General features: G+C 42.9%; 1 protein-coding gene across 3 annotated transcripts in view; it reads right to left on the bottom strand.

Annotated features, from left to right (window-relative positions):
• BPIFC (BPI fold containing family C) overlaps positions 1-14,586 on the bottom strand; it is a 61,439-nt gene that overhangs the window by 15,172 nt on the left and 31,681 nt on the right. For 2 of the 3 annotated variants that reach the window (XM_001112428.4, XM_077949873.1), the window contains exons 10-14: positions 12,032-12,123; positions 10,167-10,343; positions 8,549-8,602; positions 7,211-7,381; positions 6,194-6,261 (exon numbers count right to left, since the gene is read on the bottom strand). In XM_001112428.4, the coding sequence (XP_001112428.1) occupies positions 6,194-6,261; positions 7,211-7,381; positions 8,549-8,602; positions 10,167-10,343; positions 12,032-12,123 (562 nt within the window). The remainder of the gene's footprint in view (positions 1-6,193; positions 6,262-7,210; positions 7,382-8,548; positions 8,603-10,166; positions 10,344-12,031; positions 12,124-14,586) is intronic. The other variant, XM_077949874.1, reaches the window with a different exon arrangement.

Below are 14,586 nucleotides of genomic sequence, written 5' to 3'. Positions count from 1 at the left end.
CCAGCTACTCGGGAGGCTGAGGCAGGAGAATGGCGTAAACCCGGGAGGCGGAGCTTGCAGTGAGCTGAGATCCGGCCACTGCACTCCAGCCTGGGCGACAAAGCGAGACTCCGTCTCAAAAAAAAAAAAAAAAAAAAAAAAAAAAAAGAAATAGTCATTTTTTGATACAGTTCATGACTATTCTTTTTTTTTCTTCTTCTTCTTTTTTGAGACGGAGTCTCGTTCTGTCGCCCAGGCTGGAGTGCAGTGGCGCGATCTCGGCTCACTGCAAGCTCTGCCTCCCGGGTTCACGCCATTCTCCTGCCTCAGCCTCCCGAGTAGCTCGGACTGTATACAGGCACCCGCCACCACGTCCGGCTAATTTTTTTTTTTTTTTGTATTTTTATTAGAGACAGGGTTTCACCGTGTTTGCCAGGATGGTCTCAGTCTTCTGACCTCGTGATCTGTGCGCCTCAGCCTCCCAAAGTGCTGGGATTACAGGCGTGAGCCACCGCGCCCCGCCTACTCTTCTTTATTATTGGGTGTTTACCGTCTACTAGGTCCCATGCCAAGCCCGGTGCCTCTGTTATTTCATTTAAACCTTACAACTCCGTGTCTCCAGGACCTGGCACAGTGCTCAGTAATGGTCAATAGATTAAATGAATGGTCCTGGAGGTAGGTCCTATCCTCGTTTTATACTTTATGGAGGTTAAATAACTTATGCAAGATCACAGAGCTATTGAATGGCTACCACACACTTTACCTATATTAACTCTCATACTTCTCACAGCCTTCTCCCAAAGTAGGCTTTATTACACCATTTTACAGAGGAGGAAACTGTCCAAGAGAGGTTAAGAAACTTGCCTGAGATGCCACAGCTAATTAGTGGCAGCACTGGGATCAGAACCAGACCAGCCAGTCTGACTCCAAAGCCTGTGATCCTACGGTCTGTCTAGACCACCAACACTGGGTTTGTCTCTGATTTCTCTATTTTCTGTCTATGCAGCCAGCCCCGAGCAGCTCCAGGAAGAGGCATATTCAGGCAGGGGACAGTTAGAGAGGCCATGTTGTTGTTGTTTGGGGAGAGTAATTTGGAGCCCTCATGTTCCCTGGTTCTTCTCAGGAATGTTCCACAATCCCCACCCACTTGATCCTTTTCCTGCTGCGTCTCTCTGACATCACCCAAGACCAAACCAGCTCATCCTGAAAAGCTTGGGGAGCCCAGGAGTGGAGGAGCCAGCTGGGGCAGCCTGCATGGGAGGCAGGGCTAGGGATCCTACTGCCAGAGCCCAGGGCTGTCATTTCAACCCAGCCCTGACTCCTCTGCAAAGTCTTGCCTCCTGGTTTGGCTGCTTTAAACCCAGCCCACCTGCCTTGCCCCAGCCTACTCACTGCCTGAGGTTTGCTATAACACCCCATGCGGGAGCCAACCTCACTTGTGCTTGGAAAGCCCCTGTGCTTGGTTTAATGCCCTGACATCTCCATCTTGAAATTCTCGGCCGGGCATGGTGGTTCACACCTGTAATCCCCACACTTTGGGAGGCCGAGGAGGGCGGATCACGTGAGGTCATGAGTTCGAGACCAGCCTGGCCAACATGGTAAAACCCCATCTCTACTAAAACTACAAAAATTAGCCGGGTGTGGTGGCGTGCGCCTGTAATCCCAGCCATCCAGGAGGCCGAGGCAGGAGAATCACCGGAACCTGGGGGGCAGAGGCTGCAGTGAGCCAAGATCGTCCCACTGCACTCCAGCCCGGGTGACAGAGCAAGACTCTTGTCTCAAAAAAAAAAAGAAAGACATTCTTAATCCTTTTGAAAAGAGGCTCTGCATTTTCATTTTGCACTGGGGCCTGCAAATTATGTAGCCAGTCCTGCTCAGACCCAGCAAAGGCATCAGAACACCAGAAGCCTGCCCAGCAGAGAATCTCCAAGAGACTGCTGGGCAACAGACAACAAGCCAGGGGTCCTAATTTCAGGGTTCACATTCATGAGGTCAAAGAACTCTGTGGACTGCAGGAAGCCAAGAGAATGAATTCAAACATTTCCGGGATAATGTAAATTTATCGGCTTAAAACAGTTTTTTCAGTTACTTTCATAAATAAACATAACAGCCATTGAATGTGCTGTTGCTTACTAGTATTACAGAAACATAAGAGATAAGGATTAGTTTGATTTAAGCAGAAAAGTGAACCTGGTCTCCATGTTTCTTAAAATCTTTTGCACCTTCTTGCCACAAGCCTGAAGTTGAATCACGATTAAATCCTTCCTTGAGATTCTGCCAGTAAACCAGACACCTGCTCAGATGTAAGTGTTGTTTCTATCTTCTCTAGGAACCTTCTGCCTCAATTAGCAGCCCTGCCCCTGTGCCCCGCCCTGCATCACTCCCCATTTCCAGCCTTTGCTTTCCTCCTGGTCCTTTCCTCTTTGTTTTCCAACAGACTGAGCATCGCAGTCCCAATGCTCAAGCAATGCTATCCACATTCCTTCCTTCCTCTCATGGCCAATCTCAGATGCTGCCAAGTTCTCACCTTTGGTTCCTTCCCCCCTCACCCTCCTGCTCTCTGGCTTTCATCCTCAGTATTAGAACTGCCAAATATTGCACCTGTAATTCCAGCACTTTGGGAGGCCAAGGTGGGCGGATCACAAGGTCAAGAGATCAAGACCATCCTGGCCAACATGGTGAAACCCCATCTCTACTAAAAATACAAAAATTATCTGGGCATGGTGGTATGCGCCTGTAGTCCCAGCTACTCGGGAGATGAGGCAGGAGAATCACTTGAACCTGGGAAGCAGAGGTTGCAACGAACCGAGATCACGCCACTGCACTCCAGCCTGGGTGACAGAGCGAGATTACGTCTCAAAAAACAAAACAAAACAAAACAAAAAAGAACTGCCAAATAAAGATCACTCTTCATGGTTCAGAGTTTCATCAGCCTGATTCCCTAGAAATAGGGCCACTTCATGACTTCTGGAGGCCTGAGGCACTTTTGTCTTTGGGGGCCTTTCTTCTGTTAAAAAAATATTGAAAATTATATTTTATAACTCTTTTGGTATAAAGATAAGTATGATCAAGTCTAAATTGTATTCATTTTTTTAAATTCTTGTTTTTAAATATATTAAAACATTTTCATGTGTGGTTTTTTTTTTTTTGTTTGGACAGGGTTTTGCTCTGTTGCTCAGGCTGAGATCATAGCTCACTGTAGCCTCGACCCCCTGGGCTCAAGCAATCCTCTCACCTTGGCCTCCCAAAGTGCGTGTGCCACCCTGCCTGGTCTTTCGTGGGCTTTTTAAAGTATTGTGGCTCTAGGCACTGTGCCTATTGTGCCTAACGGAAGCTAATGAAGAAGTCAGGACTGCTTTGAAGGGCTTGGTAAATGTGAGTAAAGCCTTTATAAAACCTTTTCTCTCTGGGAAACCATACTGGCTTTTTTTTTTTTTTTTAAAGTTGTATTTCCGGGCGCGGTGGCTCATTCCTGTAATCCCAGCACTTTGGGAGGCCGAGGCCAATGGATCGACTGCGGTTAGGAGTTCAAGACCAGCCTGGCCAACATGGTGAAACCCCATCTCTATTAAAAATACTAAAATTAGCCAGGCTTGGTGGCAGATGCCTGTAATCCCAGCTACTCGGTGGGCTGAGGCAGGAGAATCCCTTGAACCTAGGAGGCAGAGGTTGTAGTGAGCCGAGATTGCACCACTGCACTCCAGCCTAGATGACAGAGTAACATTCTGTCTCAAAAATAAATAAATAAATAAATAAAATTGTATTCCTTTTGTTGGAAAAACAGTATAATTACAAAGAAAATTTTAACGAAGCCCAGGCGCGGTGGCTCACGCCTATAATCCCAACACTTTGGGAGGCCGAGGCAGGCAGATCATGAGGTCAGGAGTTGGAGACCATCCTGGCTAACACGGTGAAATCCTGTCTCTACTAAAAATACAAAAAAATTAGCTGGGTGTGGTGGCAGGCGCCTGTAGTCCCAGCTACTCAGGAGGCTGAGGCAGCAGAATGACGTGAACCCGGGAGGCAGAGCTTGCAGTGAGCCGATATCACACCACAGCATTCCAGCCTGGGCAACAGAGCGAGACTGTCTCAAAAAAAAAAAAAAAAAGAAAAGAAAATGTTTAAAAGAACCTCTCATAATCTCATATCCTAACACAACTTTTCATTTTCATTTTTGTGATTCACTTCCTTGTCCAGATGCAAAGCAATTTCCTTCTTCCAGATGCAAAGCTATTTTACACAAATAATGGCTGTTGTGTTTGTGCAGTTTTGTATTCTGTGTTTTCTGTTTAACATAATTTTATTGAATACATTTTCCATTTTCCGTGTTTTTTTTTTTTTTTTTTTTTTTTTGAGATGAAGTCTCACTCTGTTGCCCAGGCTGGAGTGCAGTGGCACAATCTCAGCCCACCACAACCTCTACCTCCTGACTTCGAGTGATTCGCCTGCCTCAGCCTCCCGAGTAGCTGGGACTACAGGCGTGTGCCACCATGCCCAACTAATTTTTGTATTTTCAGTAGAGACAGGGTTTCACTATGTTGCCCAAGCTGGTCTCGAACTCCTGACCTCGTGATCTGCCTGCCTTGCCCTCCCGAAGTGCTGGGGTTACAGGCGTGAACCACCGCGCCTGGCCATTTTCCATGTTTCCACAATAGTCTTCAAAACTACCATGTTGACTTGTGGTCGATTTACTCCCCCTCTGCTGGTTTCTCAGATCTTTTCTGACTCTGCTTACGTCTGTTTCATTGCTTCCTTTTCTTCCTTGCATACATTTAGTCTGGGCCACCTGATCTTTCTGTAAATTCTCCCCCCAGGTAGTCTGATGGATGACTTCAACTTCCAGCTTTATAGGCCTGAGGAAAATGGGCTTTGCAGATGGTTCTGCCGAATGGCATTTCGTGTTCAGTGATCTACGTATGTGGCCTGCACATGGCCTTTCACCGTGCGTCACATGCATTTGACAGGCAGGCAGGCCACGGGGCAGATCTTGTTAAATTCTACGTTCTAGCAATGGGATCAGATGGTCAGTCTGAAGATACCTTAGGCATGATCCAGTTCAGCTTCCTTATTTACAGATAAAATAAAGATCTTTACAGGAAACCAAGGCTCAAGGAGGTTAACAGACTTGATCAGGGTCATAGATCCTGTGAGTAAGAACTGGAAACTTGGTTCCTTAACTCCCAAAGCTTTATGCTGTTTCCTCACTAGCATGCTCTATGAATTTGATAAAGAAGAACTGTAGTTTATATTGCTGTACCATTAGAATGTGCACTTCTATTACAGAATTATATGTATATATTCTTTGTATGTTTATATAAAATTAATAAAAATAAAATATAGGAAATATATTTTATATATTTATATAAAACATTTTATAAAATATATTGTTTTATATATAGTATATAAAGTATGTTTATTAAATATGTAATATTTTATGTATTTAATTTATGTAGGTATATAAAATATACAATATAAAATATATGAGATATATATATATTTTTTGAGAGACAAGGTCTCATTCTATTGCTCGTGTTAGAGTGCAGTGGCATGATCATAGCTTAGTGTAATCTCAAACTCCTGGGCTCAAGCAATTCTCCCCGCCTCAGCTTCCTGAGTAGTTGGGATTACAGGGGTGCGCCACCATGTCTAGCTAATTTTTAAAAAAGCTTTCGTAGAGATGAGGTCTCACTTTGTTGCCCAGGCTGGTCTCAAACTCCTGGCCTCAAGTGATCCTCCCACCTTGGCCTCCCAAATTGCTGGGATTACAGGTAAGAGCCTGTAAGATGGCACCTGGACATATTACACAATTATATTTGTAATTATTTTGTTCCCTATTTTATTTTTATGTTACTGTAATGGAAAAAAGAAAAGCTTGACAGTACAATTTTTAGTAAAGTACATACTTCAAAGTCATCTGGCCCATTACAGGAGAGGTGCTTAACTGACTCATGTTCACACGATGGTTAACTTCACTTTTTTTCTTTTTTCTTTTCTTTTTTTTGAGACAGAGTCTCACTGTCACCCAGGCTGGAGTGCAGTGGCGTGATCTTGCCTCACTGCAACCTCTGCCTCCCAGCTTCAAGTGATTCTCCTGCCTCAGCCACCTGAGCAGCTGGGATTACAGATCACTTGTTTTTTTAATGGTCATTTTGTCTCTGGTCAGTTGACTCATTTATTACTAAGGTGTCCCAACAGTCAAATTGATTGATCTTACCTGTTCAGAGACAAGGAGCAGACCAGTCTTTGTCCCAAAATAACCAGGCCAACACTGGTACTAGCAACCTATAGACAATAAAAGCATTTATTATTAAGATGAGAGAGTGTCAATTTTGGCCACCAATATAATTTCCAATAGTTGAAACATTATAAGCCCAACTTTCCCTCTTAGTCTAAAGACATTGGAAATCTAAACGACATTGGGAATAAATATCTCTGAAAATTCTGTCTTGTAAGTTAGGGAAGCTACCTGCAAAGACTTTTTGTTTGATGATCTCCTTTGATTTATTTTTTTTCTCCTAATCTCTCTTCTCTATGTACGTGTGTGTGTGTGCCTATGTGTGTATGACATTTTTGTTAGGTTTATTATATCCTTCTATCAGATTGTATTTGGCCTTCATTTGCTCAAGTAAAAATGAATTCTACCTTGATTGACTTATTTAGATTAAAAAAAAAGAATTCCAGCTCTCCATGTAACTGAGGTAGGTGGTGGAAAGAGTGTGCATGAAGTAGAGACTGGAAAGAGATTTTACAATATATGAGAGTGTGAGTGCTGGCCTCCCATCCTGCCACACATACCCTTCCCTCAACTCCAACCTCACTGAGACAGGGTCTTACCCTGTTGCCCAGACTGGAGTGCAGTGGTGCAATCATAGCTCACTGTAGCCTCAAACTCCTGGGTTCAGAGCCACACTTCCACCTCAGCCTCCCGAGTAACTAGGACAACAGGTGCACGACGCCACCACACCTGGCTAAACAATTTTTTTTTGTAGAGATGAGGTCTTGCTATGTTGCCCGGGCTGGTCTCTAACTTCTGGCCTCAAGCAATCTTCCTGCTTTGGCCTCCCAAGACACTGGGATTATAGGCATGAGCCATCGCGTCCAGCCTCCATCCTCACTCTTAATCAATGGAGCATCCCCACCCGCTTCGAACATTTCAAAGCTGCTGGCCAACAGTCCACAGCAGGAGCAGGATTGGCATCTACAGGCTGCTCCACTGTCTCCCCAGACTTACGAAGTCCATGGAAACGATGGTTTCAACGGTGGAGTTCTTGGGTTGGGTGAGCATCATGATGGAGGCAGGGATGTCCAGGGTGAAGTTGCCTGGTTGTAGATTGATTATGGGAGGCTCTGTGGCCATTATCCTCACCATGAAGGGCTGGGACAAGATGTAGATCTCTGCAATCTGCCCACATTCCAATAAAGAAAGAAAGATTGTGAGACGTGAGTTGACGAAGGGAAATCACAAGGTTAGGACGGCCTGTGGTGACTAAATCTTACATCGTGCAGTTTTAATAGAAAAACAGCTCTTTAATAATCATAATCACACACAAAAATCAAACGATGATAACAGTTGGCAGTTACTGAACATAAGACTTGATACTACCCACTGTGCCAGGGGCTTTATGTATTATCACATTGAATCTTCAGAAAATCCCTGTGAGGCAGATTCTATCAGCATCCCTGTTTCATAGTGGAGAATGTGAGTCTTACAGAGGTTAAATGATGTTCTCAAGGTTCTAGGGGAATAAGTGGTAGAATTGGGATTCAAATCTAGGTCTGGGCTGGGCACAGTGGCTCACATCTGTAATCCTAGCACTTTGGGAGGCTGACATGGGTGGATCACTTGAGCCCTGGAGTTTGAGACCAACCAGGGCAACATGGAGAAATCATGCCTCTACAAAAAATAGAAAAAATAGCTGGGCGTAGTGGCTTGTGCCTGTAGTCCCAGCTACTCGGGAGGCTGAGGCGGGAGGATCACTTGAGCCGGGGAGGCGGATATTGCAGTGAACCAAGATTGTGCCACTGCACTCCAGCCTGGATGACAGAGCGAGACCCTGTCTCAAAAAACAAGCAAACAAAAACAAATCTAGGTCTATCTGACTCAAGATCCTTGCTCCAAAACCAGATGCTACATGAACATCTCTTTGCCCTCAAGGGCAATTCCTAGCCCATAGGTTCATTATGTTCAATTGTGCTACGAAGGCACAGTATTAACGGTTGCTTTACTACAGTTACAAGTGTTGGCACTAATCCTTCATTTAAGAATTGAATCCTTCATTTACACTAATAAATCCTTTATTTACACTAATTATTTCAAGTGTGGTGGAATATTGTGGAAGACACAGGTGATTTATTTTGTGAACTTACAATTATACTCTAACTTGTATGTTAATTGCACTTTAAACTGTGCTGTTCAGTAAATATTCGTGGATAGTTGATTAAGAGAAAAAACTCCCAATAATAGACAGAGGGACTTATCCAAAAAGGAATACATAGAACCCACAAGTCTTCCAGAAGTAATTGCAACGGAGCCAAATACACTATCAGGACTCAAACCCTGAGCACTTACCCGGGAGAGCACATTGCCAAGGCCTTGAGAGTTTTGAACAAAATGGTTGGAAATCTGGAAAATAAAGTCCATTGTGTCACTGTTAGGATTTTACCTGGATTGTCTTTTCAGGGAAAATGTAGTGTTCCCTACAATTTTATGGATTGTGAAGCTGTTACACCATAAAATATTCAGTGTTTAAAGGCGACCTATCATTTTATAGCCCAATCATAGGGAATCCGAAGTTCAGAGAAGTAAAGTGACTTGCCCAAGGTCACACAGGAAGTTATATTTCTTTTAACTCTGGGAACAGTACAGTCTATTGTTAATAACTGTAGAATATTTACACATGGATTGTACGTATATAGCACAAAAACTTTTATTTTTATATATATTACAATCTATGTGTACATATTCTTTATATATATTACAATCTATCTGTGTGTACATATTCTTTATATATATTACAATCTATGTGTACATATTCTTTATTTATATATATATTACAATCTATGTGTACATATTCTACAGTCATTAACAATAAGCCTTGTGTTATTGTACTCACTTTTAGGGATTACTGAGATACCAGATGCTTAAGGAATTTACGTTCACAGATGAATGATTTTCAAGTCTGCAGCTAGAAGTGTCTAATTCTCAGCATCGTAAGGTAGCTGCCATACTTACCATTCTGAACATAAGCTTTATATCTACTTGTATAATTAAGACATATAGAATGAGAAGATTCAAAAAGAGATGCTCAATAAAAGTTTTTGGTTGGCTGGCTAGAGACGGTGCTGTCATTATAAAACGGAGGTGCATGACAGAGAATCAATGAATATCTGTACTATTACTAATCATTGTAGATAAACCAGCTGTAATTACAGCCAGGGTAACTCTTTATGTTAGCATAATACAGGAAATAATGATGATGATGATGATGAGCAACAGTTATATCGCACTTATTCTGTGTTGGGGATTGGTCTGAATGCTTGACACATATTTAAATCTTTTAATGCCCATATCAACTCTGTGAGTATGGAACTATTATTATCTGCCTTTTCCAGATGAAGACATTCTGGCACATAGAAGTTATATAAATTGAAATGACCTCTAAGGTCACAGGCAATACATGATGGAAAGGGATCTTGGTATTATCTGAGATGAATCTAGTACAGTGGTGAGTGGTGAGGTATCATGAAAAAACAAATGTAGCAGAACTGGAAACTCGACAACTCCCCAGCAAATACAGGTCGAACATCCCTAATCTGAGTATCTGAAATTCAAAGTGCCCCAAAATCCAACTATTCAATGCCGACATGATACACAAAGGAAATGCTTATTGGAGCATTTTCGATTTTGGATTTTCAGATTAGGGCTGCTCAGCCGGTAAGTATATATAATGCAAATATCGCAAAATCTGACAAAATCTGAAATCCAGAACACTTCTGGTCCCAAGCATTTTGGATAAGGGATGCTCAGCCCATAACCGTGTTCATTCCACAATTCCTTCATTCCTCCACTGTCTTACTGAGAGTGATAACCCAGGAATCGAAATTATGGCGTAAAAGTCCTATAACAGGATACTTATAAAAAGGCTGAATGGTGGTGACCATTGACATCCTCAGTTAACTCTCCTCACCTCTTTGGTGGAGAGAGTGACATTGAAAGCCCCAGCTGTGAAATAAGCAAAGGACGCAGATTTAAAGAAATACTCGGCGATTCCAATGTAGAGCATGGAGTTGCTGCGTTCTGGGAGCACAAAAGGAACTGGTGAGAAGGGTGGGTCGGCGAGGTTTTCCAGTGGGTAGAATACGCCCTGTGGGAAAACAGAGAGAAAGACCAGTGTATCGGGTCAAAACTCAAATTCTAAGAAGGCTAAGAAGGTGGACCCTCTGAAATAGAACAAGAATTCCAGAAGCTCGGGCCGGGCACGGTAGCTCACGCCTATAATCCCAGCACTTTGGGAGGCTCAGGCAGGTGGATCACTGGAGCAATGGAGTTTGAATTAATTGAATGATTGTTTTTCCATGATCAACCTGGGCAGCATAGCAGGCCCTGTCTCTATAAAAAATACAAAAATTAGCCAGGTGTGGTGGCATGTACCTGTAGTTCCAGCTACTTGGGAGGCTGAGTGAGGAGAATCCCTTGAACCAGGGAGGTTGAAGCTGCAGTGAACTGTGACTGCGGCACTGCACTCCAGCCTCAGCCTGGGTGGCAGAAGGGGACCTTGTCAAAAAAAAAAAAAAAAAAAAGAAGAAGAAGAATAATCCTAGAAACTCAGTAATGCTGAAAAACTGTTAAGGCTTTCTGACTCCTTGACCAGTGACTATTTTTCAAAGCTCTTAGGATTCTTGGGCATATTTAGGTGTGTCTGTTCACCCCAGGGTGTAACCCAATGAGAACCCTTGTTCGAACTTTTCTCAGACAAAGAAGGAGGTGTATTTAGCTGGAAGGACAACTCTGAGTAAAAGTCGTTCCTGAGGTGCTGTGAAGTGGTGTCAAACACTTGACCTTCAAAATCTGTGTCTGCTGAGTACCTGGGGAATCATAGAAAGAAGCACCCAAGACTCCAAATGGTTTAAATCATTTTTGTGGCATTTCTAGCACTGCTCTCATTAGCTATAGGGCGTTATTACAAAATATTGTCTTGTCCAACATTGAACTGAGTTGAAAGACTCTGGTGAGTGAAGTATGAGCCCATATGCTTTTTAAAAGATAATGATATTAGCTTTGGAGCAAAAGGAAACATAAGCACAATGATCGTTTTTCCATGATCAGTGAACACTAATTCCACGTGCTTATGGCCCTGACAGAGGTCAGCAGCCCTCAGTTAAATACACTAACCTGACACTTAGAAATGGAAGTGCCAACGTGTACCACCTACTGATATGTTAAGTTCCAATAAATACAGACCGCTCTACTTGCTGCCTCCTAGCCTCAAACCTAGAGGCAAAGACATATGATCCTTCTCCTGAAGAGGGCAGACATATGTTGTACAATACAATCATTTGCTTATCAACAAAATGTTCAAGAATCTTTTGAAAAGGTATAAACATGAGGCAGTTGCTTGAAAGAAAAATTATTCAAAGAGGATGTATATATATTTCCTTCCATATAGAATCATTATTTTTTATTTTTGTTTTTGTTTACTTGAGACAGAGTCTCATTCTGTCACCCAGGCTGGAATGCAGTGGTAAGATCTCGGCTCACTGCAACCTCTGCCTTCCAGGTTCAAGGAATTCTCCCGCCTCAGCCTCCCAAACAGCTGGGAATGCAGCTGTGTGTCACTATGCCTTGCTAATTGTTTGTGTTTTTAGTAGAGATGGGGTTTCACCATGTTGACCAGGCTGGTCTCAAACTCCTGGCCTCAAGTGATCCACCTGCCTGGGTCTCCCAAAGTGCTGGGATTATAGTTGTGAGCCACTGCACCCGGTCCATAATCACTGTTTTCTAAATATTGGCTGTTGACAGCCAGGCTGAGGATTCTGATGATGATAAAGTTACCTTCAAGTTCAGGTCAAGGTAGTTCTCAGTAATTTCTGGAGAACTGATTAGGGAGTAATCCAACAGAGTGTAGTTGTCAATCTTGGTTAAAACTAAATAACCAACAAAGAAAAAAGAAAATCCATATTCATTAAAAGCATAGTATAATATATGAATGATGTCTATCTAGAACAAAATAACTTTAAATTCTCTGTTTAAAAGATCAATTCCTGCTTTTCATAAGGAATACATGTTATCTTTTGAAAACCCAGGAAAAGTAGATGAATCAAAAGAAGAAAGTGAACATTTTTTCCAAGTGAATTAATCTGAGAGAAGCATCACTAAAATTTGGGTGTGCAGTGGTGCCCCTTATCTGCAGGGCATATGTTCCAAGACCCCAGTGGATGCCTGAAAGTGTGGACAGTACCAACACCTACATACACTGTGATAAAAGGAATGTGAATGTGAATGTGGTCTCTCTCTCTCTCTCTCAAATTCACATTGAGATATTGAATATTTTTAAACCGTGGTTGACCACGGGTAACTGAAACTGCAGAAGGCAAAACTGCAGATAAGAGAGGACTTTTGTATACCTTTTTAGGTATACACATATACAATCACAAAATGTATGTATAGCTTTTTTTTTTTTTTTTTTTTTTTTTTGAGATAGAGTCTCACTCTATCACCCAGGCTGGAGTGCAGTGGTGTAATCTTGGCTCACTGCAACCTCTGCCTCCTGGGTTCAAGCAGTTTTCATGCCTCAGCCTTCCCAGTAGCCGGGATTACAGGTACCCGCCACTACACACGGCTAATTTTTGTGTTTTTAGTAGAGACAGGGTTTCACCATGTTGGCCAGGCTGGTTTCGAACTCCTGACCTCAAGTGATCCACCCACCTTGGCCTCCCAAAGTGCCGGGATTACAGGCGTGGGCCACTGTGCCCAGCCCTATATAAGTTATTTTTAAAAAAGGAAATTAGTACAAACACAAAACTCATACCAATATTTAGCCATATATATTGGGTTGGTATAATGAAAGACTTTTCAGTTTGATGTTATAAATTGCAGTTAGAACTTCATTTTTTTTTTTTACAAGGAGTATGCATGTTGTCATTAGAAATATTTTTAAAAACAGATTGTGTGAGAGAAAATAAAGTCCACTAAATTGGAGAGGCCAAGGAAATTCTTAGGCACAGTGCTACTAATTCAAATAATTTTATGTATTATCATTTTCAGAATAAAGCAGAAGTCAAGAGGACCAGAGTACAGTGTTGGGTGAAGTTCTGGGTGAAGTTCCAGAAAGCACAGATTGGCCTGGGCGTGGTGGCTCACACCTGTAATCCCAGCATTTTGGGAGGCTGAGGCGGGCGGATCACCTGAGGCTGGGAGTTCGAGACCAGCCTGACCAACATGGAGAAATCCCACCTCTACTAAAAATACAAAATTAGCAATGTGTGGTGGTGCATGCCTGTAATCTCAGCTACTCGGGAGGCTGAGGCAGGAGAATCACTTGAACCCAGGAGGCAGAGGTTGCGGTGAGCTGAGATCGCGCCATTGCACTCTAGCCTGGGTGACAAGAGTGAAACTCCGTCAAAGAAAAAAAAAATTAAAGCACAGATTTTACTGTCTGAAGCTAGTTGTATGTGCAGTGATGCAGGGCTCAGGTTTCCCACTTGGTTTTGGAGAGCTGCTTTCCTGACCACTGACATGTGTTCTACAATATGAAGACCTACTCCCTGTTCTAGAAACAGTTACCTGAGCATCACGTCTTCTCTCTTCTTGCATGTCATAGATGGAGATGAAAAGCAAGAAGAGATGAAGTGTCTTGCTAAGATAAAGGAACAATATTTTCCTAAGCCACCATAGTTTTTAGTTTTCACTTTTTTTTGAGACAGAGTCTTGCTCTGTCACCCAGGCTGGAATGCAGTGGCACAATCTCGGCTCACTGCAGCCTCCATCTCTCAGGTTCAAGCGATTCTCTTGACTCAGCCACCCAAGTAGCTGGGATTACAGGCCTGCACCACCACCTCTGGCTAATTTTTGTATTTTTAGTAGAGACAGGGTTTCACCCTGTTGGCCAGGCTGGTCTTGAACTCCTGGCCTCAAGTGAGTTGCTTGCCTCAGTTTCCCAAAGTGCTGGGATTACAGGTGTGGGCCACTGTGCCTGGCCATTGCCACAGTTTTTAAAATGCTTTCAAGTCGTTACTCGGAAGCACAGCAATCATTTCACAGACGAGGTGAGTGAGGCTCAGAGGTAAAGGAACTTGCTCAAGGAAAGCTAGAACATGGCAATCCTTGGCTACTTCTTTCCTCACTATATCTCATTTTCGTTCCCTACATCTCCAATCCATTCATTTTCTTTCATCCATCTGCATCCATTTATCCATCTAATATATACATTTTTTGAGACAGGATCTCACTTTGTCACCTAGACTGGAGTGCAGTGGCATAATCTTGGCTCACTGTAGCCTCAACCTCCTGGGCTCAAGTAATCCTCCTACCTCAGCCTCCCCGTAGCTGGGACTACAGGTGCACGCCACCATGCCTGGCTGATTAAAAAAAAAAAAATTACAGAAACA

Source organism: Macaca mulatta, chromosome 10 (genome assembly GCF_049350105.2).
Source record: "Macaca mulatta isolate MMU2019108-1 chromosome 10, T2T-MMU8v2.0, whole genome shotgun sequence".
Lineage (NCBI taxonomy): Eukaryota > Metazoa > Chordata > Mammalia > Primates > Cercopithecidae > Macaca > Macaca mulatta.
The sequence above is the reverse complement of the archived record's forward strand: the minus strand, read 5'-3'. Positions and strand labels throughout refer to the sequence as shown.